We start from the raw sequence: 27,442 nt of genomic DNA, 5'->3' as shown, positions 1-27,442 counted from the left end.
CATGATGCCGGGGAAGGCATCTCTGGTGAGTATACAGTTGCAATGAAAGTCCAGTTAAACTTTAGCGGACATGCACACACATTCAGTGATACTGCAAGTTTACTGTGAAGAAAAAGCAAGGTGCTGTGGTTCTCTGCTTACAAGAGGCCGCTCCAGCTATGGAAGGGGTTGGCTCCAGCAAAGACTATTTATGTGGACTGGGATAGCCCTGGAATCCTCCATGGAGATCTCTAGGAAACTTTCATGGAGGTACTCTGCAATCCTTCGCAGAAGGTTTCTGGGCAGGGCAGTCTTATTTCTTCCACCATGATAGGACACTGTCCCATGTAACTCCTGAATTAATTCTGATGGCAGCATTGCAGTACACAGCATAGCACCGTAAGGACTGGCTCTATACCCAGACACTTGCAGCATCTCCTTCCTTTCTGCCTCTGTTACCCTCAGGAGACTGATATCACATAGGGTCATCTAGGGGAAACAGGGGAAGTACTCATTAAAAGTGTTCTTACACAGAAAAAAAGAGCACGTAGACCCACCCCACCCCCCAACATTCCGGATCGCTAGACCACGCGGCAGCAATTGTGTCTTTACTGTGCTCGGCAAGTAGTTTAAGTGGCTGATAAGGGACTAGGACCCCACGTGAGATTCCGCAATTTGGGAGTGAAAACATTCCCCCCACCCACCATTCGTAAACAGCTTCCCGTGATGCTATAGGGAAGGGCCATTGTTCAACTAGCTACCTGTGCTCCCAACATGAGCCTGCCATAAACTTCATTAAAAGTGTGGTCACCCATGATCTGGGGAGGCCTACTCACCATGGCTGGAGTAGCAAAATGGCACAGTGAACAGTCACAGATTCTGCTTATGTTATGGCTTGCACCTAGTGTAAGGGGGGTTTTTTTTATGAAAACGGCCTTGCTGTGGAAACATTTTATTCATGTACAATGGCTCCTTTATTTTTTCCCCTGACTGATAGCTGGAAATGTGTCCTTCAGCGTGTCATCAACACCTGAAAGCTGACTTTCAGTGATTAGAAGGAGGAGAAAGAGAATGTGGGAGGACATGTTCACCGAGATAATGAATGCCTCCAGGACTACTGACACAGAGCTCAGAGTGTGGAGGATTTCACTGTCTGAGAAGTTAGACATAGATTTGGAGAGCAGGAAAGCTTCCAATGAGCAAGAGCATATGGTGCAGCATGAGATGCTTTGGATTATGAGAGACCAAGCAGACATGCTGAGGCATCTGGTTGAACTGCAGGAACAGAAGCAGGAGGGTAGAGTCCCTCTGCAGACCCTGGTGGACAGCCAGTCAGCATCTCCTGGCACAGAATCACCCTCCCCCAAGCGTTCCATGAGGCATGGGCAAAAAGTCCATTATCCCTTTCACTTAACTCGGCAAGACAGGGCTGGGGGAGGAGGATACAAGGAACAGAAGGCACTCATTCACAGACCTTTGATGGTCTGAAATGCAGTGTTATATTTCACAACTGAAAATGTTTCTCCCATTCCAACTTTACAACCCCTTTTCCCCAAGGTTACCTTTACTTTCTGTTCTCCCTCTTTACTTATATTTGTTAAATAAAGTAAATGGATTTGAGAAATAAATGTTCTTTATTGAGTAGAAGCAGTGGGCTTGGGTGGGGGGTTGGCTTTAAAGGGACAGTGATACAAGCCAGGTGAAGCTTTGGGAAAGTACAATGCAGACAAGCAGCTCATATTACTGTGACTCATTACTGAAATGGTTTTTCAAAGCCTTGCAGATATGCAGCACCCTTGCTGTGCTCTTCTTACTGCCCTGGTGTCTGGCTGCTCAAAAATGGCTGCCATCCGATCTGTCTCAACTGTCTACTCCTGCGAAAAACTTTCCTCCTTTTTCTCACAGATATTATGGAGCACACAGCAGGCATCTATAACCCTGGGGATCTTCTCCTCACTAGGGTCCAACCTTGTTAGTAGACTTCTCCAGTGCCCTTTCAAACGACCAAAGGCACATTCAACCACCATTCTGTACTTGCTGAGCCTATAGTTGAACCGTTCCTTACTGCTGTCCAGACGGCTGGTGTATGGTTTCATTAGTCATGGGAACAAGGGGTAGGCTGGGTCTTCCAGGACAACTATAGGCATCTCAACGTCATCAATGTTAATTTTGTTGTCTAGAAAGAATTGCTAGCTTTTTGAACAGACCCAAGTTCCTAAAGATGCACACGTCATGAACCTTTCCCAGCCATCCTACATTGATGTCGGTGAAACGACTCCTGTGATCCACCAGCTCTTGCAACACCATTGAAAAGTATCGCTTTCAGTTTATGTACTCTTTGGCAAGGTGGTCTGGTGCCAAGATGGGGCTATGCGTGCCATCTATCGCTCCACCGCAATTAGGGAACCCCATCACGGTAAAACCATCCACTATATCCTATTTCCCAGACTCACTACCCTTTGTAGCTGAAGCCAATTAATGGCCCTGAAATCTTGGAGCACAGCAGCTCCCACGGTTGATTTACCTACTCCATATTGATTCCCCACTGACCGGTCTGGCATTACAAGCTTCCAAATAGCAATTGCCACTCGCTTCTCCACTGTCAGAGCAGCTCTCATTTTTGTGTTGCTAAACTGCAGGGCAGGGGAAAGCTCTTCACAAAGTTCCTGGAAAGTGGCCTTCCGCATTCAAAAGTTCTGCAGACATTGCTCGTCATCCCATACCTGCAAAACGATGCGGTCCCACCAGTCAGTGCTTGTTTCATGGGACAAGAAACGGCATTCAACAGACTGCAACTGCTCTGTGACTGCCAGCAGCAACTGTGAATTGTTTTTTTTCAATGGCTTGCAGCAGGGCTGCTTGCAGGACATCGCTATGTTCCGTGCGGCAGATCTTCAGCTCTGGAAGTACTGCAGGAGAAGGTGCAAGGTATTTGAGATGCTCATAGCAAAGAGTGCACAACTGAGTAGGCTCCATGCTTCTGGGGTTATGGCGTACCCATGGCAGTTTTAAGGTACGAAAACCACTGGGTTGTTTGCTGTTGATATGAGGGAGCACAGTGCATCATGGGATGCCAACACAATGTTCCCATTCTCCCCTGTGATAATGTTTTGGTACCATGAGGCATTGCACAAATGTCCCAAAACACACTGCCACAAGTTGCACTTTGGGATAGCTACCCACGATGCACTGCTTTGTGCATCAGTGTAGGCACTGCTAGTGAGGATGCACTCCATCGAGACAATGAGCATGGTGTGGCCATGCACAATTGACTTCATTAATTCGGGGGCTCAAGGTCAAATTAGATAAAGTCAACTTAATTTTGTAATGTAGACAAGCCCTCAGCTGTTGTCTCAGACTGTCTGAAGAGTACAGCAGATGTCAGCATATCGGTAGTGTTCAGTTTATATTTTCCAGCATTTCACCACCGGGAGGGCTAGAAACCTTTTATTTTTAAAATGAAAACTGTGATTCCATCTAATCACAGACTCCAGGAGTCAAGGCCCAAGGTACAGGCCTATAGTTCCTATGGGGACATATGCACAGAAGAAAAAACCCCACAGCATCAAGTCTCGGAACCTGGGTCAAAGGACTCAGGGGCAAGCTACCGGGCTAAAAATAGCACTAGATATGTTCCTGCTCAGGCTGCAGCCCAGATTCTGAAACCTGGAGAGGTGGTGGGTCTCAGAGCACTGCTATTTTTAGTTCATAGGACCAGCCCTGGGAGCCTGAGCCAATTGACCTGCTGCGTCAAGCCAGAAAAAAATCATATTAATAAAATAGATCAATTCTGATTATTATTTACAGATATTTAAGGTATTCAGATAAAATCAGTTTGCTGAAAAGTTGACTCTCTCACTTCAGACTTCCATATTGAACATCTATTTTGATGAAATTTTTAGGACTAAGAGTTTTGTTTTCCAAGTAGATGGCAGCTTTTGTTGTTGTTTGTTGGGTTTTAGTTTTTGGTTTGAATAGGTGTGACAGACATTTTATCCTGCTACTACTGTATTTTAGCACATTTAATTGCTAAGTTCATAGAAAAGTCACAATGCCTTCCCAAGCAGATGGTGAAAGTTGTTTTTTAAAAAAGTAGAGAGCCTCTTTTTCCAGCATACTTTCACAGCTTGCTGGGGTCTGTTCAGTATAGATGCATAACTGAGAACATGGGAATGTGCCTCTACAGTGAAGTAAGTCCCAAATCTGCAAGGTGCTGAGTACTCTAGCCCAAATTTCCCTATTGGGAATACTCACATTCGTAATGATTTTTCAGTTATCTGGCAGTTCCCCCACACACACATCAACCGCAAAAAAAAAATTTTTTTTAATTAAAAATTGATGAAAATTCAGTTCAATGTAACCTGAACACAAATTTCATAAAATTTCTGCAACAAAAATTTCATTTTGGATGGAACAAAATATGTTTCATTTTGTTTCTGGGCATTTTTAACTTAAACAAAAAGGAAAGGAAATGATAGTCTAGAATCACAAAACAGCTAGAGAAGGGCCAGCGGGTGCCTTCCCGATAACTTTCATCCCAATAGTTAGGGCACTCGCCGGGATATGAAAGATGCAGACTCAAGTCCCTACTCCAATGACCAATTATTGATACAAACCAGAACTTCAACAGGAGAAATTGAGAGCCCCAATACCAAATGCCTAAGAGCCCAGTGCGTTGGGCACTCACCTGCAGTTGGGGAGATTTAGGTTAAATTCCCCCCCTGCATGATGTCAAGAAGGGATCTGAACAGGTTAGAGTTGTTGCTGGAGGGGTGTCTTGAAGCTGTTCCACTGTGTATAAAATATGTGAATAGTCATTGGAAAACTTTTTTTTCCAGAGGGAGAGACTTGATCAGCCAGTGGTTAGGGCACTCATTGGTGATGGGGGGGGGGGGAAAGGAGGAAGAAAAGATATAAAAATAGACTCAATTTCAAAAATTTTGAAATTCAAATTTTTCATTTTCAACAAAAAAAACAGAACATTTTGAAAAGCCAAAACTTTTTCATGAACATCTGCAATTTCGGGGAAGGCCATTTGTCATAATAAAAAGTTCTAAATAAAAAATGTTGACCAACTCTATTCATGTTTTCATGCAGACTAAGATTCACCCACTCCATTGAAGGCGAGGCCAAAGCCCACGCACTGCTTACACTCTTAAAATAAGCCCTAACGCAGAATGAGCAGTGAATGACAACAGTTGTTTGGGAAATGGAAAGCATGATATTTCTATAGTGATTAAAGATGCATGTGAACCAAAATTACAGATCCGAATATCCCTGAGGCCTGGTGAAGCTCAGACTCAGTCTGAACATCACTAATTGTAATATTCTTATAGTAAGCATTATTTTCAAAAATACAAATCCTTGGATCTTGGCAAAGAGTGCACAATCTGTGTGGAAAGGAGATGACAACTCAAAGTCACCTATCTGTCCTGACCTTGGACTCTGCGCTGACCAAAACTTGAAGCTGCTGAAACTTCCAATAAAGCACTCTCCAGATTTGTCCTATGTTACACCAGTAATGGTCACTAGGCAGTGTTCTGACAGACAAGGATTGCTGGAGGCAAAGTGCTGTGGCCACAACCCCTCTGGCCCCAGCTTGCTCCAAAGGACCTGGTGCATATATAACAGTAAGTATTAAATAATTTTTTCCACAGAAATTTAACTCTGATCTCGTAGAAGTCTTGTATCAATTGCCCATTGTTTGTTACACACACTTGCAAACCTTTTGGAGCCAGAACTTAGTCTACCTAAATGTTTATACAGTGCCTAGCACAGCCTTGAATGGAGGTCAAGGGGCGCCACTGCCATCGTAATAAATAATAATACTATCTCAGTAACATAAGATCAACCAGCCATTGAGTAAGCAGTTAACAGTTCAGTAATATTAATCAGGATAATTGAGTATCTGGAAAATATTCCACATTTCTGTAATAAAATTATGAACCCTTACACAGTCATATACAGTCTGAGAGAACATGAATAAAATGTATTGTATTATGTTATGCACCATTAAGTAGATCAGCTATTATGTTTCCTAATTTTCAGTAATGTAGTTAAGAGACAGAGAGAGACACTAGGGCAAAGAGGGAGTGAGAGAAATGTAACATTGTCATTTAATATATGTGCATTTTACTCCTTCATAACTTAATCTGATTAATAAAAAATACTAATTTTCTGCTCAGTGCTATTGGCAAAAGAATAACTTTTGGTCTTACATAAGTCTTTTTATATAAATGCTTTTCAATCCTGAGATAGCTAACAATTTAGTTATAAGAGTGCTTGTATAATGTTATAATACAAAGCAGGTTTATCGCACATTTCACATCTAAATGTATTGTAAAAAATTGCATCTAGTCATTGCTGGTTTGACTGACTGGAACTAAACATGGTGGGAATAAAATACACATTCTGTTTCAAACACAGAAGAAAGGATGATCTCATTAAAATGATTTGCTGATATGACTTAAAACAATTTATTTAATCTTTACCTTTTTATGTAAATATCTTTCAACCAAGGATTTAAAAAGTATAATTTAAAATAGATTTTGTAAAGTATAATTAGATGCTCTGTCAGATGGGAAGACAAATTAAAAGAGCAATTCACACTGTTATAGTGGCATTGCCACCAAGGAGTTTCTAATCTTTTACACAATACTCACAGCAGAATGTAGTCTAATCTCTATAGGGCACACGATGATAGACTTTCAGGGAAACTGGGATTTAAATAATTCATCAATGCAGATTTCCTTTTCCAGAAAAATTAGTGTGCCACATAAATAGCAAACTGTTAATTCTTGGCTTTTTGCAAATTAACTGCCTGGTAATAGCATCAGTTACTACGAGTTAGTTTTACTAGCAGTTATAGTAGCAATACACTGTCAGACAGCTGTATACTTTAAAAAAAATGCTAAAGAACATCTAAGCAGCCAATTAAGTTTTCAGAATGCATTAGCTCCTGTAATTGTAAATCACTGTGCATTGGAAGAATTGATTAATGCCAGATTATGGCCATAATTTACATTTCGATGGAAGAATGCTATCTCAGCTAGACCAAGTCTTACACACCAACATCCAACAGGAACTGGACGGGATATCAAAATTAATTTGCTATGAAAAGATTTGCAACCTTCAAAACTGTCAGGTACGAATTCAGGCTCAAGTGATATGATGTATACTTTCACCTGCCTGTTAGCCAAAGAACACTACAAGCCCATTATTTGCAAAAGCAAACTGTCATCTAAGTAGTATGAATCATTCCACATCTTCACTAGTCATTCCTGCCTCAGTGGGGCAGTAGAACATGTGTGGCAGGGTGCTATCTGCAGCAGCCTGGTCACTGAGGTTGCTGGAGGAGGGGGAAGACTGCAGGCTTAACTGAAGTCCATTAACCAGCTTCTTGTGGTGATTGCTGACACTTGGGTGGCAATTGCCGGGCTAAAATGACAATTGGTTCAGTAATGGAGAGGATATGTGGAAGGAACAGGAAATACAGGGGAAGCTCAGTGTAAACTCAGAGGGTGAGCCTGGGAGAGGAAAGAAAGCTATGTGGAAGTCTCCTCTTCCTTTTTACCTTCCTTTACCTGTTCTGTTATGCTTTCACCGTGAAGATTAAATGCACAGCTTGTGCATGTCTGTGGCTAGGAGGCTGCAAAAAACAGGTTATGTGATGATTCTCATGGTAGGTGAAGGGCTGCCCAGTTACAACCTAGCAGTATTCTATGAAATGTCAACGGGCAGAGCAGTAACGGTATGTTTTACCCCACATTCCATGCATGGTAGCTGGGACTTTCAAAGGTGCCTAAGAAATCTGAATATCCAATTCCTAGTGAATTCAGTGGAATGACTCACAATGCCTAAAGTTAAGCATGTGCTTAAGTCTTTGCAGAATGAAGCCCTTAATCTATACTTATGTAGCATTGCTATATTAGTAGTACAGCAAGACTAGCTAAAGATCTGTTATTATTCCCATTATAAACACCTACAATTTCTCTTTGGACTTGTTTGTCATACAAAATTTCAATCGGCAAGGAAATTTTAAAATAAAGGTTTTGGGGGAAAAAAGTACAGTTAAATGTAAAACCCCAGAAGTTTGCTTGGTTTTAATGCCTACTTGAATTCACTGCTATAAATCTGCTTCTATTTTTAAACTAAATATTGGAAAGCAATACCTTCATCTTGTGTTATAAGGATATATCAATTGCTGTAATATCTAGGTGCTGAAATAGCAATACTAGGATTAAGAAAAATCAAACATCTAGCTTCTATTGACAAAAACAAAGGAATTAAGTTTAGGCTGATACGCCAACCTAAATTCAAGATGTGGAATGCTTTTCCTCACCTCACCATCCTGAGTTAGGGACAGAGATAAATTCTAATCTGACTGATATCCCATGCAGAAAAAGTTATTTCAGTTGGGTTATTCGTGATGTGATTCAGAGTGGTCTATTGTGTCAGAGTTCAGTTTGAATTATAGCCCTCAGTAAATTAGGCTCAGAGAGCCAAATTCTGTTCTCAGTTACACTGGTAAAAAAACTATATAGACTTCACTTGAGTTACACAGGATTTACGCTAGTGTAAATTTGAACAGAATCTGTGCCATAATATGGAAGCCATAGGGCCATGCTGCCCAACCTTTTCTATCTGACAGGCAAACACATTATCTGAAAAAAGTCAAGGGACCACAGTCAAGGGACAATACTTCAATGATTTCCCAAGGGTCAGGCAAAGTTAGACAACCTTCTATTCTTCCACTCCCTCAGTGGAGCAGCCAGAATTCTTTTAGAATCATAGAAATGTAGGGCTGGAGGGGACCTCAAAGTTATCAAGTCCAGCCCCCTGTGCTGTGGCAGAACCAAGTAGACCTAGACCTTCCCTGGCAGGTGTTTTTCCAGCCAGTTTTTAAAAACCTCCTATTCCTCAGCCTCCCTTGGAAGCCTATTCCAAAGCTTCCCTATCCTTATAGTTAGAAAGTTTTTTCCTAATATCTAACCTAAATCTCCCTTGCTGCAGATTAAGCCTATTGCTACTTGTCCTATCTTCAGTGCACATCGAGAACAATTGATCACCACCCTCTTTAGAACAGCCCTTAATATATTTGAAGACTTTTTTCATAGATACTAACGTCAGAAGGGATCATTATGATCATCTAGTCCAACCTCTTGCACAACACAGGCGACAGAATCTCACCCACCCTCTCCTGCGAAAAACCTCTCACCTATGTCTGAGCTATTGAAGTCCTCAGATCATGGTTTAAAGACTTCAAGGAGCAGAGAATACTCCAGCAAGTGACCCGTGCCCCATGCTACAAAGGAAGGCGAAAACCCTCCAGGGCCTCTTCCAATCTGGAGGAAAATTCCTTCCCAACCCCAAATATGGCAATCAGCTAAACCCTGAGCATATGGGCAAGATTCACCAGCCAGATATCCAGGAAAGAATTTTCTTTAGTAACTCAGATCCCACTCCATCTAAGTCTCATCACAGGCCATTGGGCCTATTTACCATGAATATTTAAAGATCAATTAATTGCCAAAATCATGTTATCCCATCATCTCCTCCATAAACTTATCGAGTTTAATCTTAAAGCCAGATAGGTCTTTTGCCCCCACTGCTTCCCTTGGAAGGCTACTCCAAAACTTCACTCCTCTGATGGTTAGAAACCTTCGTCTAATTTCAAGTCTAAACTTCCCAATGACCAGTTTATATCCATTTGTTCTTGTGTCCACATTGAAACTGAGCTTAAATAATTCCTCTCCCTCTCTGGTATTTATCCCTCTGATATATTTATAGAGAGCAACCATATCTCCCCTCAACCTTCTTTTAGTTAGGCTAAACAAGCCAAGCTCCTTGAGTCTCCTTTCATAAGACAGGTTTTCCATTCCTTGGAAATTCTAGGAAATTCCTAGTAGCCCTTCTCTGTACCTGTTCCAGTTTGAATTCATCCTTCTTAAACATGGGAGACCAGAACTGTATTCCAGTATTCAGTGCACACAGTATTCCAGGTGAGGTCTCACCAGTGCCTTGTACAACGGTACTAAAACCTCCTTATCTCTATTGGAAATACCTCTCCTGATGCATCCCAAGACCGCATTAGCTTTTTTCATGGCCACATAACATTGGCGGTTCATAGTCATCCTATGATCAACCAATACTCCAAGGTCCTTCTCCTCCTCCGTTACTTCTAATTGACGCATCCCTAGCTTATAACTAAAATTCTTGTTATTAATCCCTAAATGCATAACCTTACACTTCTCACTATTAAATTTCATCCTATTTCTATTACTCCGGTTTGCAAGGTCTTCCTGTATGATTTCCTGGTCTCTCTCTAAATTGGCAATACCTCCCAGCTTTGTATCATCCGCAGACTTTATTAGCACACTCTCACTTTTTGTGCTGAGGTCAGTAATAAAAAGATTAAATAAGATTGGTCCCAAAACTCCAATCTTACCAATGAGGAACTCCACTGGTAACCTCACTGCAGCCTGACAGTTCACCTTTCAGTAAGACCCGCTGTAGTCTCCCTGTTAACTTTGTTAGGTCTCCCCCATTCTCCAGCCTTCTTTTCTCAAAACTAACCATGAACACTTTTTTTAAAAACCTTTCTGAACCTTTTATTATGAGGAAAGTCTGACCTATTTTTGTTGCTTTCCTCTGGACTCCCTCCAATTTGTCCACATCTTTTCTAAAGTGTGGCACCTAACACTGGACAAAGTACTTCTAGCCTTACCAGTGCAGAGTAGAGCAGTACAGTTATCTCCTGTGCCTTACGTACACCACTCCTGTTAATGCACCCAGAATAATCGTACCCTTTTTTCACAGCTGTAGCACATTGTTGACTCATTCAATTTGTGATCCACTATAACCCGCAGATTCTTTTCAGCAGTACTACTGCTTATCTAGTTATTCCCCATTTGGTATTTGTGCACTTGATTTTTCATTCCTAAATGACGTACTTTGCCTTTGTATTTATTAAATTAAGTTAAATTAAATCTTGTTGAATTCAGAACAATTCTCCAATTTGTCAAGGTCGTTTTGAATTCTAATTCTGTCCTCCAATACGTTTGCAACACCACCAAACCCCACTAGATTCACTCTCACACTGATAGGGCATAACACTGATAACTACTTTTTGAGTATGGTCTTTCAATTAGTTGTGCACCTACCTTATAATAATTTCATCTTGATCACATTTCCCTAGTTTGCTCACAAGAATGTCATGTGGGACTGTGTCAAAAGCGTTACTAAAATTCAAGAAATCACATCTATTGCTTCCCCACTATCCACCAGACCAGTAACCCTGTCAAAGAAGGAATTTAGGTTTGGCATGATCTAGTCTTGACAAATCCATGCTGGCTATTCCTTATAACCCTATTACCCTCTAGGTGCTTATAAATTGATTGTTTAATAATTTGTTCCAGTATCTTTCCAGTTCTCTGGGACCTCACCCGTCCTCCAAGAATTCTGAAAGATAATTGCTAATGGTTCCAAGATTGCTTCAGCTAAATCCTTAAGGAATAGCTCAGTGGTGGGGAGGGATAGCTCAATCGGGGGGAGGGATAGCTCAGTGGTTTGAGCATTGGCCTGCTAAATCCAGGGTTGAGAGTTCAATCCTTGATGGGGCCATTTAGGGATCTGGGGCAAAAATTGGGGATTCGTCCTGCTTTGAGCAGGGGGTTGGACTAAATGACCTCATGAGGTCCCTTCCAACCCTGATATTCTATGATTCTAAGTACCCTAGGATGAATTTCATCAGGCCCTGCTGATTTGAAAATTTCTAACTTACCTAAATATTCTTTAATCCAGTGATTCCTAAACTTGTTCCACCACTTGTGCAGGGAAAGCCCCTGGCGGGCAGGGTCGGTTTGTTTACCTGCCGTGTCCACAGGTTCGGCCGATCGTGGCTCCCAGTGGCCGCTGTTCGATTCTCCAGGCCAATGGGAGCTGCTCGAAGCAACGGCCAATATGTCCCTCGGCCCACTGTGCTTCCAGCAGCTCCCATTGGCCTGGAGAAGCGAACCACGGTCACTGGGAGCCACGATCGGCCGAACCTGTGGACACGGCAGGTAAACAAACCGACCCTGCCCACCAGGGGCTTTCCCTGAACAAGCGACAGAACAAGTTTGGGAACCACTGCTTTAACCTATTCTTACCCTATTTTCACTTGCACTCTTTCCTTCTTGTTGTTAACTGTGTTGAGTATCTGGTCACCATTACCCTATTTAGTGAAGACGGAAGCAAACAGGCATTAAACACCTTGGCTTTCTTGACGTCCATCAGTTATTAGCTCTCCTTCCACACTAAGTAGAGGACCTACACTTTCCTTCATCTTTCTCTTGCTCCTAGTGTATTTAAAGAACCTCTTCTTATTGCCTTTTATGTCCCTTGCTAGGTGTAATTCATTTTGTGCCTTAGCCTTTCTGATTTTGTTCCTACATGCTTGTATTAGTCTTTTGTACTCCTCCTCAGCAATTTGTCCATGTTTCCACTTTTTGTAGGATTCCTAATGGAGCCCCTCTTACTATTCTTCCTACCTTTCCTTCACATCGGAAGACTTGCAGTTCGGCCTTTTCCTTGAGAAACTGCCAGCTCTCCTGTACTTTTTCCCTTAGATTTTCTTCCCATATGACCTTACCTACAGTTTTCTGAGTTTTAGTCTGCACTTTTGAAGTCCATTTTCCTTGTTCTAGTCTTCTCACTTCTTACTTTGCTTAGAATCATTAAAGCTATCATTTCATGATCAGTTTCACCCAAAATGCCTCTTCTACTAGGGGTGCAGAGTAGCTCTGGAAGGCTGTTTGGCCCAAATACTCTCAGGTATTTAGGTGCCTAAGCCCTATTGATTTCACTAGGCTGTAGTGATCTCGACTATCTTTCTGGGGCAAGAGTCCTACTTCAAACACTTCCATTTAAAAATTACAGAGTTCATCTCAGAGAACCTGGAGAACCAGAATTTAGGGCCTTAAGGGCCACAAGTGATCTTCATTCAGTTCACTGACTATAAACCCCTGACTTAGTGACATAAGTTCATTATGTCATTTTTGTAGGGTTGAATTTTTTTTTCATTTCAAACACACTAAGCAGAGTGTTAAACAAATATTAAACCTGAATGTTTTACTATTCAATATAGTAAATTAAAACTATTCTCTGAATTAAGGAACAACACTGAAGATAACCTGGCTAAATTCAAAAAGAGTGAGATGTCATTGTCAGCAGGCTCCTGTAAACTGAATCATTCCTTTCTAGGAGTAAAACACTGTACTTGGCCTCTGAGAAGAAGAAAAATGCATTGAAATGTCTTTTGCAGTTTGTGGACCAGATAACAAGAACGGATATTTTTAAAGCTTAATATTATCTAGGATAGGTTCAACTTGACTCTACAAGCCATTGTTTTTTCCCCAAGAACATAAAGTCAGTTCATTCACTTTCGCTCTGACTCAGACAGAATCAATGCAAAACAGCAGCTGAGTGGAAATCAGTCCTGTTTTCAGTCCTTTTTATCATAACCCACAATGCTGATATGCAATTGAAATCTTCATCGCACTTGGAGTTCCTTCATGATTCTGAGTATCTTCCCTCACCCATGTATATGTTTGTGTTGACCAATTTAACTCTGAATTCATGAGTAAAAAAGTAATGGAGGGGCATAGAAAAGAACCATAGCAATTACAACAATCTGGTATCATGTACAAATGATTACCGTGCAACTTGCGCTCAACCAAATCCTGCTACAAATCACCCTACTTATGAGTACCTCCAAATTTCAGAGTAAATTTTGCACAAAACAAAGCAATATTTGGATCAGTTTGGACAGAGAAAAAAACAATGTAGTAATGATTGCCTGAAACATTCCCTCTGCAAGTGCATCTCCCATCATCCTACCACCCTCACCCCCTTCCCCTAGTATCTGGATGGCAGATGTCCTTCCACTGGGACTATGTCTGCGCTTGGAATGGAGGGCTAGCAATCTCACGGACAAAACCACCCAGACACTATGGGCATGTACTTGGGCCAGCTAGTCCACTTGCAGCTGCCCACATTACCAGGGCTACATTACTATTTTTAGTGCACTAATTTGATGAAAACTAATCCAAGTATGTCTACTTGAACTGGGCATCGCACTCCAAGTTTAGATACAGGCTGGGACTCCATGGGGTCAGGACTCCAAAATTTTGGGAGTAGATGTGCATTAAAGAATGCAAGATTTAGCTAAACAAACCTATTCCTAAAACTGTCCATAATCTATAGCAGCATTCTGTTTAGGCTGCACATATTTCCAGTGGATACCTGGCTGGATTTTTTTTTAGTTTAAAGACAGTCCAATGACAGCCTAACTCCAACTAAAACATGGCTGCCAAGAAGGACGGGTAACCATGCATATGGTCTCTTTTGCCTCTCTGGAGCTAGATATCCCATCACACAGGTCTCCTGGACCTGCAGAATTGAAAGGCTATGTCCCTTGATAACTCCACAATGTCCCAAATATTGAAGAGACATTGCTTTGCAGGAAACTCCACAACTGGGACTTTGTGAAGTTTTCCAGAATCTCTTGTCTATCCTGTGAATTTCTCTGTAGGAAGGAGAGAGCTAGGCTTGGGTAATTACATTGTACTTTCAGCTTAATTACCCTGCCTTGTTATTGTTTCACACATAATTAAGTAGTCAGCCATTACCCTATAAGTAAACAATACCTACATGATATTTCTGCAAGGTGGAATAAAGTATTGTCTTATGTACACTCTATTAGCTGGAGTGAAATTCCTAAGTGGATGCCCAACCTGAATCTGTGACATGCTGTCAGATGTTACCGGTAAGGATGAATGTTTGCTCTTCAGCACAATGAGTCACTACAAATATTTGCACCACACTATAAGCTTTGAAGCAAGGTTCTGGGCCTGATTCTCCACTACCTTGCAACTTGCATCTGATGAAGTGAGCTGTAGCTCACGAAAGCTTATGCTCAAATAAATTTGTTAGTCTCTAAGGTGCCACAAGTACTCCTTTTATTTTTGCAAATACAGACTAACACGGCTGCTACTCTGATACCTTGCAACTTGTGTCATCAATTACCCCTGTGTCAAGTGGATGAAAAACTAGAAAATCAGAGTGGCAGCATTTTACACCCACTTGTCACAAGTGCGAATGACTGCATATGATGCAAGGCAGTTGAAAATCAGACCCTGTGTAGTTGTGATGAGCTTTGATTAGAGTTAAGTCCATGATGAAGGAACACACATTCAGCTTACAGAGAACAGTTCTGCATTCCTGATTATACAAAATAAAAGGAAACTTATTCCAAATCCATATTGATTTATCTTGGGTTGTGTGAATTCAATAACAGGGTATTATCACAAACAGGAAAATAACCCTTTTCTCTAAGTTCCATTGTCAAAAGCCTGACCCTATATACATGGACGTCTCATTCAACAATGAATATTAGGGATTCGTACTCTGGGTTAGTGAATTTGCCACCATTGAAAGAATTAAATTGCATTTCAGTGGAATGACAGGGTTGACAGCTTATATATTTGTTCGATCTATTTCTAAGCTTTACAATTAACTTTTCCAAGATAAGTTAAACACGGGGCTAGGGCTCATGATGTAACTGGTTCACTTATTCATTCAGCAAGCAATCATTCACTGATACAATTTTTAAAATTTCAAGTATTGCAGTCTTACATATGTTACATGAATATAAACAATTGTATAGATCTGTTTTCTAGGTTATATTTTTTGTATAACGTTTTTTTTGTTTAATGTTGCTATGTGGTAAAATGTTTCCTTCAATGAAAATCCAAAAAAGTATATTTAAAAATCCATGCTGTCCAACTTTGGTTGCTCCTGTTTATACCAAATGAAGCTTACTATGTCCTCTTTCTAATATGTATAGTGGTGTTCATTTAATTTATATTTATGCTTTGAATTTACTATAGTTAAAAGTTTTTTGCAGCTCGGTTGGTTCCATGATACTAGAGAGACAAGGTGGGTGAAGTAATATGTTTGATTGGACCAACTTCTATTGGTGAAAGAGAAGCTTTCACAGCTCTGTGTATGGCTGTATGATCTTAAAGGGTGGCAAAATAGCCATACTTCACGTTGTTTCCTGGAAAGCCCAGAACAGATAATATAGCATATGTTGCGGGATTATGCCTTACAAGCACTGACCATCATTACTCTCTAACATGACTCATTAGCACATCAAACCCTAGGAGTAGATTGGTCAGAGAAATGCTTCCCCTTCAAGAACATGACATCACTATATTATACCATCGTAGTCAAGATAATCCCTGTTCTGAAGCCTATCACATAAACTTGAACAAATCCAGCGCTGCTGCCCCATTCTCATCTCACAAGTGGCCATCTGAGTCATGTCACATGAGACTATGTTTCCTAGTTTCCTTGTGATATCACTACAGATCAAAACTGAGGATGTTGAGAGGGAAAGGGAAATTCTGAGGTGGTCCTGAGCTGCCATAAAAACTCTTACATCATCCCTTTCCTTGCCCCAGAACAGGAGTCATGTGGAAGAAAGAGGATCTGGATTCTATATGTTAAAGATCCAAAGCTTTTGAATGGCCCAGGGGGTCCTTTACACCAGGATCAGAATGTCTCAGCTAGTCAGCCCAAGATTGAGTGTAGCTTAAAACCACCTTTGCCTCCCATCTCCGAGCTGCCCCAAGAAGAGACAGTTATCATCTGGATCATAAAGTCTATTCTGGCCACCACCACCAATCCAACAAATGCACTGTTGTGTGGCTGAATTAGCCTACTTCACCAACCTTTCAAGCTCACTGCAGAGGTCGCTACACCATCAGAAATAAGGATAAAGGAACTGGAATTCACTTAGAGCTTGGTGTCCAGGACCAAGACACTGGCCCCACAAGTGACAGCAAACTGATAAGTGAGTCCATCCACAGAATCAGAAACCAGTCATTAAAAATTTATGGAGACACTAGTGATACAACCAGTGATACTATGTGTCAGACACTCATCAAGGCCAAGACATCAGCCACACCACTACATGTGGGCTATGTGCTGGACTATACAAACTTAAGTGAGGCCATTTAACTATTTTATTTTTCTGCCCAAGAGGTATTTAAATGGTAATGAATATAAGAAGTTGGAACGGATCTTGGGCCATTTTACTTGGGTGGCAAAAGTGAGTTTCCTCGGATCAGGAATCAGCTGCGGCTTATGCAGGGGTCAGAGGTTGTTCTTGTTCTCTGTGTCTTCAGTAAAGTTTGAATCCTACCTAACTGATAATGTCTGACATGATGCATACTGTTCAAGAGTAGATCCTACAGGTGTGGCCTCCACTGGTACAAGTTTGTAAGTAGGTGAGTCACATTTGACACTTGTGGCCATATCAATTTTTAACCCCTCTATGGTGGGCTTGAAGACAAGCTCTGGCTAAATATGGGAGAATGCAAAAAACTGGGATTTGTATGTGCAGGAAGATTATACACTGTTGGGCTAAGGTCCAAGATTTTTTCCCATGTTTCTTTAGTGCATGTAGCACACTCTGCTGTAAAACAAATGATTAACAATAATGGAAAATGTAGTAAACAGTTGCATTGAAAAGGTACTTGACGAGCTTAAGTGGCAAGACATGCCTGTGAATGCTGGGAATCCACTGTTTCAACCCGTTCCTCATAGCATTAATTGACTGGTATTTATTTCCATTTAATGAAGTATACCCCAGAAGAGTCTTCTGTACATTTGTAAAAACAGATCACATGTTTATGCTTATTTAGCTTTGTTTCAGTCTCACCCCAGTGATTTTTGATTGATCAGCTCCAAGGATCGTGTGGAGAGTAACAAAAAACCAAAACAGAGATTGTAACTTAGCTAAATCATTTAAATGTTAATTAGGACTTCTGTTTATCTATTTTTTGCTTTGCTAACTCTGAATGTACCTCCAGTGCACCTTTCCCAGTCTTGCATTATGATATAAAAACAATCCATAATAGGATTAAATAATCTTGTTTATTTTTACTGACTGTTAATTAGTGCCAATTTAATGCTAATCTTCTCCCATATGTTTAGGTAAAAACTTGTGTTCATTAGACAGTTTGTATTTCTCCCTGAATAGTGACACAAAGACCCTGTAATACAGCCTCTTGAACATATATGCTTGAATCAAAGTGATCAAGAGCAGGGCTGGGTGAATATAGCAAAGGAAGGGTTCATGGGCATTTTTTTGTGAATGAAACCTACCAACTCACTTCAATAGTATTTGCAGCCACTTTCATTTGCTTACGCACAAAGGTTCAGGTAAGGGAGGTTTTTCCTGTAAGTATGTTCAAGGAAAGCAGAAGCTGCATAATGAATCCTAGAGAGAGTAGATATTCACCAAAGTATTTCCATTGGAAGCTCTTTGAGCTTAACTTTAAGCATGTAAATAGTTCCACTGACATCAGTGGGACCGCTCACATTCTGGAAGTTGAGCATATGCTTAAATGCTCTGCAGGAACAGGTCCAGGCACCTCAGCACTTTGAAAGGATTGAGCCCTTAATGAATTAGATTGCCCAATCTGGAAACCAGCAATACCATGCAAATTTGCCAGTCACCCAGCAGGAATCTTCACATCAACCAGTCTGAACAATCTATAGAATGAAAATTGTTCAACTCAAAAGATCTGAACAAATGTAAGTAATGAAAACATTCAGGAAAACTATAAATTATCATCAATTAGTTGCCAAATTATTCAATGAATTGTTCGCCCAGCCTTAATCAAAGGCTAATCTGTTTTACCTCCAAAGGCTAGGTCAGTGGAACAAAGCAAATTAACCTACAAGTTGTTATAATCATTAGTTCCCCTTATTAGCCCACATAACAATGCAATTTATTACTATTTTGTCTTTATATTAATGAATTTTCTCTTGGTCTAGTCTAAAACATGAAAATGTTCAGATTAAATACTTTTAGCTCTGTGTATTCTAAAGCAGAAAGGGGTTTTCTCTTGCAGTTAGTGTGAATAGTAACATGCTATCTTATTAAGGCTGAATTTACTACAATATATGCTTTTTCTTTTATCCTCTTTGCCCTATTAGTTATTCATTCAGATAATTTACATCGCTTAAACAAGTATTCTCTCTGAAGATTTTTTAGTGAAGAAATTTGACATTTGTTTGTTTTAAAGTCAGTTTCACTTTTAGGAAGATTTGGGGGCTGGTATTGAGACACACAAAAATTGATTGATGCCTGTCAATCCATGTAATGCCTTTTCCAGAAATAATACTTCTTAAGCGATATAACTTGTTTAAAAATGCTTGAGAAGGCCCACTTCCCATGAAAGCATATCACCAGAAGAATAATAGAATCATTTTTTACTTTTTGACTACATTCATTAATTCTTCTGAAACCCAAATGCAGATCTAAATAGTAATAGTAGTCAGGTGATATCAACTAGATGGAGAATGATGTTGTTAGTACCCAAGTACAAAACACTTCATTCAGAATTGAAAATTCTACATTAGACTTCTAACTAGGGCTAAAATGTGTCCTGTCTTACACAAGTGAATAAAGTGGGCAAGGGGGTGCATGGAGCTTCCTCTCCTCTGTACAGCTGTCAGGAGCAGAAGGCCCCAGAGGACTCTAGTGCTGATAGTGGCATGAGAAATTCTATAGTGAGTAGGCAGGAGAGAGGCAATGGCTCCAACCAGCTTCTACAATAGCCATTGGTGGGGACAGAGGAAGGCAGTACTGCACCTCATTAAAAGGTTTCAGAGTAGCAGCCGTGTTAGTCTGTATTTGCAAAAAGAAAAGGAGTACTTGTGGCACCTTAGAGACTAACAAATTTATTAGAGCATAAACTTTCGTGAGCTACAGCTCACTTCATCGGATGCATTTGGTGGAAAATACAGTGGGGAGATTTTTCCACCAAATGCATCCGATGAAGTGAGCTGTAGCTCACGAAAGTTTATGCTCTAATAAATTTGTTAGTCTCTAAGGTGCCACAAGTACTCCTTTTCTTTTTTCATTAAAAGGTGTAGCAATTGCTGTGTGTGCTATGTACAGATACACTCTCCTGAAGACATTTTGCCTAAAGTGCAATGCCTCCAGGAGCTGCCCTGGTGCACAGCCTTTCACCACAAGCAGTGACTTAGACACAACTGAGCCCTTGGTATTATTGATTCTTGCTCCTTTTCCTTTTGTTCCTTTGGGATAGTGAATATTATGGGTGATTTTTTGGTTTATTAAAACCTTGAGAGCTAAGGGTTATCAGGTTCAGACGAATGCACTGATTGTTGGAGCCTTGGGCACATGGGACCCCAGTAACAAGCGAGTGCTGCGAGAATGTGGAATCGGTCAACACTACACTCAGCTGATGCGACAACTCCTGGTGTCAGATGCCATCAGGTGGTCAAGGAACATCTACATAGAACACATCACCAGACATCGGCAATACCAGGAGGGATGAGCTGGTGTGCCAATGAGAAGCGCAGTCAGAAAAGTAACTGAAATACTTTCCTCATGGATTGTATTTTTTAAATGGACAACCTACCTACTTCTCAATTACTGAGGGACAATCTCCACTCATTGATATATTTTGCTTTCCACAACCAAATCTCTGTACAACTTTTCCTGAGTGATGTACCCAAGTATTCGGATTCTAATATCTAAACTGTATTGTTAAATCTATTCACCTAAATTTGGGGTTTTGCTGATTATGTACTCTGTATCATATGACTTTAAAAACAAACTTTTTATTTGTGGATAATCTAAGCACTATACCCTGATGTACAGACACTCTTTTCTCAACCTATGTATTATATAAATTTTTTAACATTAGCTTTAATAAAATTTTTAAATCTGTATCTTGGTCTTCACACACACACACACACACACACACACACACACACACACCTAAGATATGTAGGACTGGAAGACATCTAGTCCAGCCCCTTATGCTGAGGCAGGTCCAAGTATACCTATACCATCTCCAACACGTGTTCTCGATCCTGTTCTTAAAAAACTTCCAGTGACCAGGATTCCACAATCTCCTTTGGATCCATTCTAAACCCAAGCTCCTTTTTGGCAGTAGTACCGCCTAGCCAGTTATTCCCCATTTTGTAGTTGTGCATTTCATTTTTCATTCCTAAGTCCTTTGCACTTGTCTTTACTGAATTTCATCTTGTTGATTTAAGTCCAATTCTCCAGTTTGCCAAGGTCTTTTTGAATTCTAATCCTATACTCTGAAGTGCTTGCTAGCTCCCTGTCAGTTTGGTGTCATCTAAAAGTTTTCTAAGCATATCCTCCACTTCATTATTCAAAGTCATAGATGAAAATATTGACTAAGTACTGGACCCAGGATAGACTGCTTTGGGATCCTCCCTGTGTGACAAGGAACCATTTGTAACTACTTTTTGAGTATGGTCTTTAATTAGCTATACCAGGGACGGGCAAACTTTTTGGCCTGAAGGCCACATTGGGTTTCAGATATTGTATGGAGGGCCTGTTAGGGGAGGCGCTACCTCCCCAAACAGCCAGGCTTGGCCCAGCCCCGCCCCCTATCTGATCCCCCCCTCCGCTTCTCACCCCCTGATGGTCCCCCTGGGACTCCTGCCCCATCCAAACTCCCTTTTGCTTACAGCCCCCACAGAACTCCTGCCTCATCCACCCCACTCCCTGCTCTCTGTCCCCTGACCCCCCACCCCTAACTGCCCCCCACTGCCCCATCCAACCCACCCTCTCCTTCTTGACTGCCCCCAGAACCGCTACCCCCATTCAACCCGTTTCCCACCCTCTGGCCGCCCCGATCCCTATCCACACCCCTGGCCCCTGACCTGCCCTGCCTTCTATCCACCCCCCCTTCCTGCCCCCTTACCGCGCTGCCTGGAGTACCGGTGGTTGGCGGCATTGCTGCACCAGGACTGGCAGCCATGCCACCCGGTTGGAGCCAGCCATGCACTGCGCAGTATAGAGCACCGGGCTCTGCAACTGCACTGCCCCAGGAACTCGTAGCTCCGCCGCCCAGAGCATTGCATCGGCGGTGCAGTGAGCTGAGGCTGTGGGGAAGGGGCTGGGGGCTAGCCTCCCGAGCCAGGAGCTCAGAGGCCAGGCAGAACGGTCCTGCAGGTTGGATGTGTCCCGCAGGCCATAGTTTGCCCATCTCTGAGCTATGGACCCGCAGCATAATAACTTAATCTAGGTGATGTTTCCCTACTTTGCTTATGAGAATGACATATAGGACTGTGTTAAAATCTTTACTAAAAAAATCAGATCATGTCAAGATTACCAGTAGGCCAATATCCCTGTCAAAGAAGTAAATTAGAGTGGTCTGGCATTATTTATTCTTGATATATCCATGTTGGCTATTACTTTTCACACTATGATCTTCTAGGTGCTCATAAATTGATTGTTTAATAATTTATTCCTATATCTTTCCAGGGTTTTAAGTTATACTGACAGGTCTAATTCCCTAGATCCACCTTGTTCCACTTTTTAAAGGTAGGTAGCAGCTTTCTCCAGTCTTCTGGGGCCTCACCTGTCCTCCAGGAGTCCTCAAATATGATTGCTAATGGCTTAGGATTGCTTTAGGGTGAATTTCATCCAGCCCTGCCAACTTGAATACAATTAATTTACATATATTGAAATAACAGGTGAAGGTATATTTATATTTGTTTGTGGTAGCTGGATTGTGGGGGTGGGTTGGCTGGTTGTTGCAGAATCTTTGTTAGGTAAAACATAGTAGTTTTACAGACATGTACAAATCAAATATTTTAAAATCACTCACCCTCCCCAAACTAGAGATAAATTAAAACAGAGCTGCAGCTGAATGTGATGAGCACAATGTATATCACATCTCTTTAAAATGAAGAGCTGCACTCCACTACGCATAAATGCACGTACAAAAGCTGATTTTCCTTCCTCTTTAGTGACACAACCTGAAGCTAATATTAGTATCTTGTCCAAAGGGATCCTCATTTAAGGTCAAGCATCTTCCCACATCATTTATCCATGCTTCAAGATAAGACCATCTAGCAAAGAGATCAGTTATGGATATGCTTTATAGCTAATATTGGATGCAGTGTGCTCTATTTTTCTTAAATACGGAGAATCTGTGCAAACCCACCCTTTATTTTTTCCCCACTTCCTACATTTGCTCATTGCCTCACAAGTGGTGATTGGCAACTTGTAGGATTGAGCCATAAATTAAAACAAACAGTTGTACATAATCTCTTCCAGTTATTTTTGTTTTATAGTCTAATCCTGCTGAGAACCTTCTGCACTGTATTTATTGAGGGTTGTCAACACCATTTAGGATCAGGCCCTAAAACTAAGTTCTTTTAGGGCAGTGTGTGTGTGTGTGTGTGTGCACATGTGCGCACACACACACCGCATGCACACACTCATGTGCTACCCCAACAAATTAAATACAAATGTACACTATCCTCTCTATGAAGTGCCAGACACATTTATATCACTAAATAAAAATAAAAGGAATATTCCTGACAAAGCAAGAAGCAACTCCATTCAGGCTTTAAACTGATGCTATTTAATCTGAAGAAAAAATGAGTTTTTGTTAAGATGACAATATTTTTGTTATTTTATATGACAAAAGATGGCTTACGTCAAAATAGAGGAATAGACAAATTTATCTTCATTAACTGAAAGCTTTTATAAAACACAACCTATTATGAAATTTACAGAATGTGATTTTTTATGAAAATACAAGAAATGTAAGTAAAGTAGTTGAAAAAAGTATAACTGCACTATACCAGTAGCATTCATTCATAATGCATCTCAATGCACGTTTGTTCTGTTCTTTTACATGTATCAAAAAGCAATTTGGAATACTAGTGCAGGTGGCTTATTTTGGAAACTGAGATTGCTGGCTGCTTTTCATGCTACTGGTGCATCACAGAATGGGACAAAAGGGTAAGTGGTGTTGGTCAGCCCATCACTGAACAAGTGCTTTGATTTCTGGTCTGGGGCTCTTATTCCACCAAATTCATAGAATCATAGACTATCAGGATTGGAAGGGACCTCAGGAGGTCATCTAGTCCAACTCCCTGCTCAAAGCATGACCAATCCCCAACTAAATCAGTTATCAACTAAATTCATGGTGTGACCTCACTATTATACTTTCCCCCCTGCTATTCAGAATGCAGATTGTCTTGGTTAGAGACTGCAATGAAGAACGGTCTTTACAGGTTACTAGATGGGAATAAGATCAAGTAAATTCTCACCCAGCAAGTGCAGTCCAGTTGATGGAATAAGCTGCATTTCCTAGAGAAAAAATTACAATAAACTCAGCTAGAAATTCTTACCCATTAATTGGATTTCTGAATTTCAAGATAGCCATTTGTCACTGATGGATTCTTCTTCTGTTATCAAAACAGAAAGGGTGCAGCCATAACAATGAGGTTTTATACTTCAGACAATAACATGTTTTTCAGTCTCTGGGTTGTTCATCAGGCATTTTAAATGACAGCAGCTGACGTTTCATGTGGATTCTAAAAGTTTGCAGTCATGTTTCCCTATATAAACAGCTTAAGTCCACAGATCACAATCACAAAATCCAACCCTGCTGGCCATTTGTTTTCACATACTTTATCACCAACACTACTTCTACAAAACTACAGCTTCTCCTTTTCCTGTCTCACAAAACCAAACATGGTCTTAAACTTACTTATTGTAGTGCCTGTCCACCGTGCTAATGGCAAAGATCTCAGTAGCTAAAGCTTGCAAGCATGATGGAGTATGTAACTCCCTGCAAGCGCAGTAATCACTTAATGTCTTTAATTTTATCTCAACAAAACTAGCTATTGTAAATGAGGTTTCTGTGGGCTTTCATAAAAAATGAGGTAATTTTGCAACACGCAGCAAGAAAGAAAGATGCAAGAAAGATATTCAAATGTGAGAACAGGCAATTAATTTCAAACAATCAGTCATTAGCATAGATTATTTCCTACAATTTATACTACAACTCTTTGGCTACTTAGGCTATAGAAAAATATATAGACGTATATATAGCATAACTGATACTACATAAGGTGATTCAGAGATCAAATTACATATATAAAACAAATAAATATGATCAATTATGCATTTTTATGCATGTTCTCCTCTCCAGTCTGTAGTGCAGACCAACCACTCCCCAATTTCAACTCTACCACAAATCAAGTTGACCCAAGCAGAACAGAAGGAGAGTAGGTTGTGAACACTCATGGGGTTGACACATCTCAAAGAACTCCAGTTGCTGTAAGGTAAGTAACCTTCCTTTCCTCTTTGAGTGTTGATCTCTATGGGTATTCACTGGGGGTGACTCTGAAGCAGTGCTCAGTGAGGAGAAGAGTGTGAGGAAGTATGCTGTGCCACAGAGTGGTGGCTCACTGAGCCAAAGGAGGCATTCATGGCCAAAGCTCAGATCAGAACATACCTGGTGAAAGTGTGTATGGAGCCCAAGCAGCTGCTCTGCAAATCACTGAGAGGGAAATTTCCTATACAGGAGCTATTGCCACTGCTTGAACTCTGGTAGAATGGGCCTTGAGAGTTTGAGGAGGAGGGGCTTTCATAACATCACTGAGACAGATACAAGAAAATATCCACCTTTCCATTCATTCTCTTGGCAATAGCAACAAACAACTTTGGAGACTTCTGAAAGGTACTGTTGTACGGAGAAATAAGATGCCCGATACACATCTAGAGAAGGGAGTCTCCTCCATGCTTTGGTGAGGTTTAGGATAAAAACACTGGCAGGTGTATGGATTGGTTAAGGTAAAACTCAGATGGCACCTGGGGTATAAGCTTAGGGTGTAGGTGTATAGGAACCTTGACCTTGTGAAAAATTGAGAAAGGAGGTCTGCGGTAAGGGCTCTGAAGTCCTCCATCCTTATAACAGAAGTAATAGCAGTCAGAAAGGTGACTCAAAGACGTGCAGGAGTGAACAAGAGGCTAAAGGTTCAAAAGGTGGTTCCACTAGGACAGAAAGGACGAGGCAGGGACAGGTTTCAAAACTGCAGGGAATGTCCTTATGATGATTTTCTGGAATTCTATAGTAGCGGGATGAGTAAAAACAGATCAGCTTTCCACCAGGTGGGGGAGTGATGTGGAAAGCATAAATAGTTCCTAAATGTGTCACAGGGAGCTGACTGAAAGCTAGACATTGTTAGAGAGACAAGATACTCCAATATGAGAGGAATACCTGATGCCAAAGATAAAGTAAGCATAGGTATTCCTATGTAAAGTCATCAAAAGGGACAATTGTTTCCATTTAGCAGAGTAGCATTTCCACATAGTGGGTCTCCGGCTGTACTGGAGGATGGCTTCAACTTCCTGAGGGAAGGCTCACTCTATACCCATTATCCATCCACAAGCTATGCTTGCCTGACCTAGGGACTCTGGATTGGAATGGTTAACCTTCCCGTGTTCTGAGACAGTAGGCCCCAGAATGGTTGCAGGTGGATGGGTAGGCAAGAGGCTACTGTAGTGTAATGATGGTACTGTAATGATGTGAACCGGAACTGCAGGTGCTATAAGGATTACTGTTGCTCCGTCAAGTTTGATCTTCCTGAGCATATGAGGAACCAGAGGGAGGGGAGGGAAGGCTCAGTGATTCTGAGCACTGTACCAGGAAGGAGTCCTCTCAGGAGCAGGCCAGGAACAGTAAGCCAGGCACTTTTTGTTGTGCTGAGTTGCAAAGAATTACCAATATGGGATACCCCATTGCTGGAAGATGTGCTGTGCTACTGACGTACGGAGGGATACAAATTTCCCTAAAGCAGTACAGACAAAGTTCATAAGGGTGGTTCACTGGCAAAACACAGGCGCAGGTCAGACAGTTTTATCAATGCCCTAAAGGAAAGGGCGAATGAGTGGGAGAAGACCCCCTAAAGCTAATCTAACTAAGAATACCGTTTACAATATTTACAGATTCAACCAAGTCAAACACCAAGGAGAAGAAATGGATACAGGAGGTTCCATCCCAGATTACAAGTGGTAGCAAAGTAACTACAGGGTGGTCAGTCCACATCACCCTTCATGCCCTTGAATGGAGGCACAAGTGCAAACCAACAGACACTGCTATTGAAGAATTTCCAGTCCCACATGCACAGAGCACTTGCATATCCTACAGTGAATAATTATAGAGAGCAATACTCAAAGAAGAACTTTGAATGCATCTGATGAAGTGAGCTGTAGTTCACAAAAGCTTATACTCAAATAAATTTGTTAGTCTCTAAGGTGCCACAAGTACTCCTTTTCTTTTTGCAGATACAGACTAACACGGCTGCTACTCTGAAACCTGTCATTGGAGATCTGTGAATTCCATATGCTCTGTGGAGCTGCACATTAACTAATTCATAATTTTGTTAAGTGACTGATATGAACATCTCATATCTTTTAGTAAAAAGAAAAGGAGTACTTGTGGCACCTTAGAGACTAACAAATTTATTAGCGCATAAGCTTTCGTGCCCAGCGGAAGAATCTGTCCTATCTCGGGGCCTCTCCTTTTGCCCC

General features: G+C 41.1%; 1 protein-coding gene across 3 annotated transcripts in view; it reads right to left on the bottom strand.

The window, feature by feature from the left end:
* Window positions 1-27,442, bottom strand: part of TAFA2 (TAFA chemokine like family member 2) — a 310,699-nt gene that overhangs the window by 129,936 nt on the left and 153,321 nt on the right. The window contains exon 1 of one of the 3 annotated variants that reach the window (XM_038414431.2): window positions 24,253-24,303. The exons of 1 other annotated variant lie outside the window; for it this stretch is intronic. In XM_038414431.2, coding sequence (XP_038270359.1) covers window positions 24,253-24,287 — 35 coding nt within the window. In that variant the 5' untranslated portion in view covers window positions 24,288-24,303. Of the gene's footprint in view, window positions 1-24,252; window positions 24,304-27,442 lie in introns of those variants that run through there. One more of the 3 variants, XM_043494145.1, reaches the window with a different exon arrangement.

Source organism: Dermochelys coriacea, chromosome 1 (genome assembly GCF_009764565.3).
Source record: "Dermochelys coriacea isolate rDerCor1 chromosome 1, rDerCor1.pri.v4, whole genome shotgun sequence".
Taxonomy (NCBI): Eukaryota; Metazoa; Chordata; order Testudines; family Dermochelyidae; genus Dermochelys; species Dermochelys coriacea.
The sequence above is the reverse complement of the archived record's forward strand: the minus strand, read 5'-3'. Positions and strand labels throughout refer to the sequence as shown.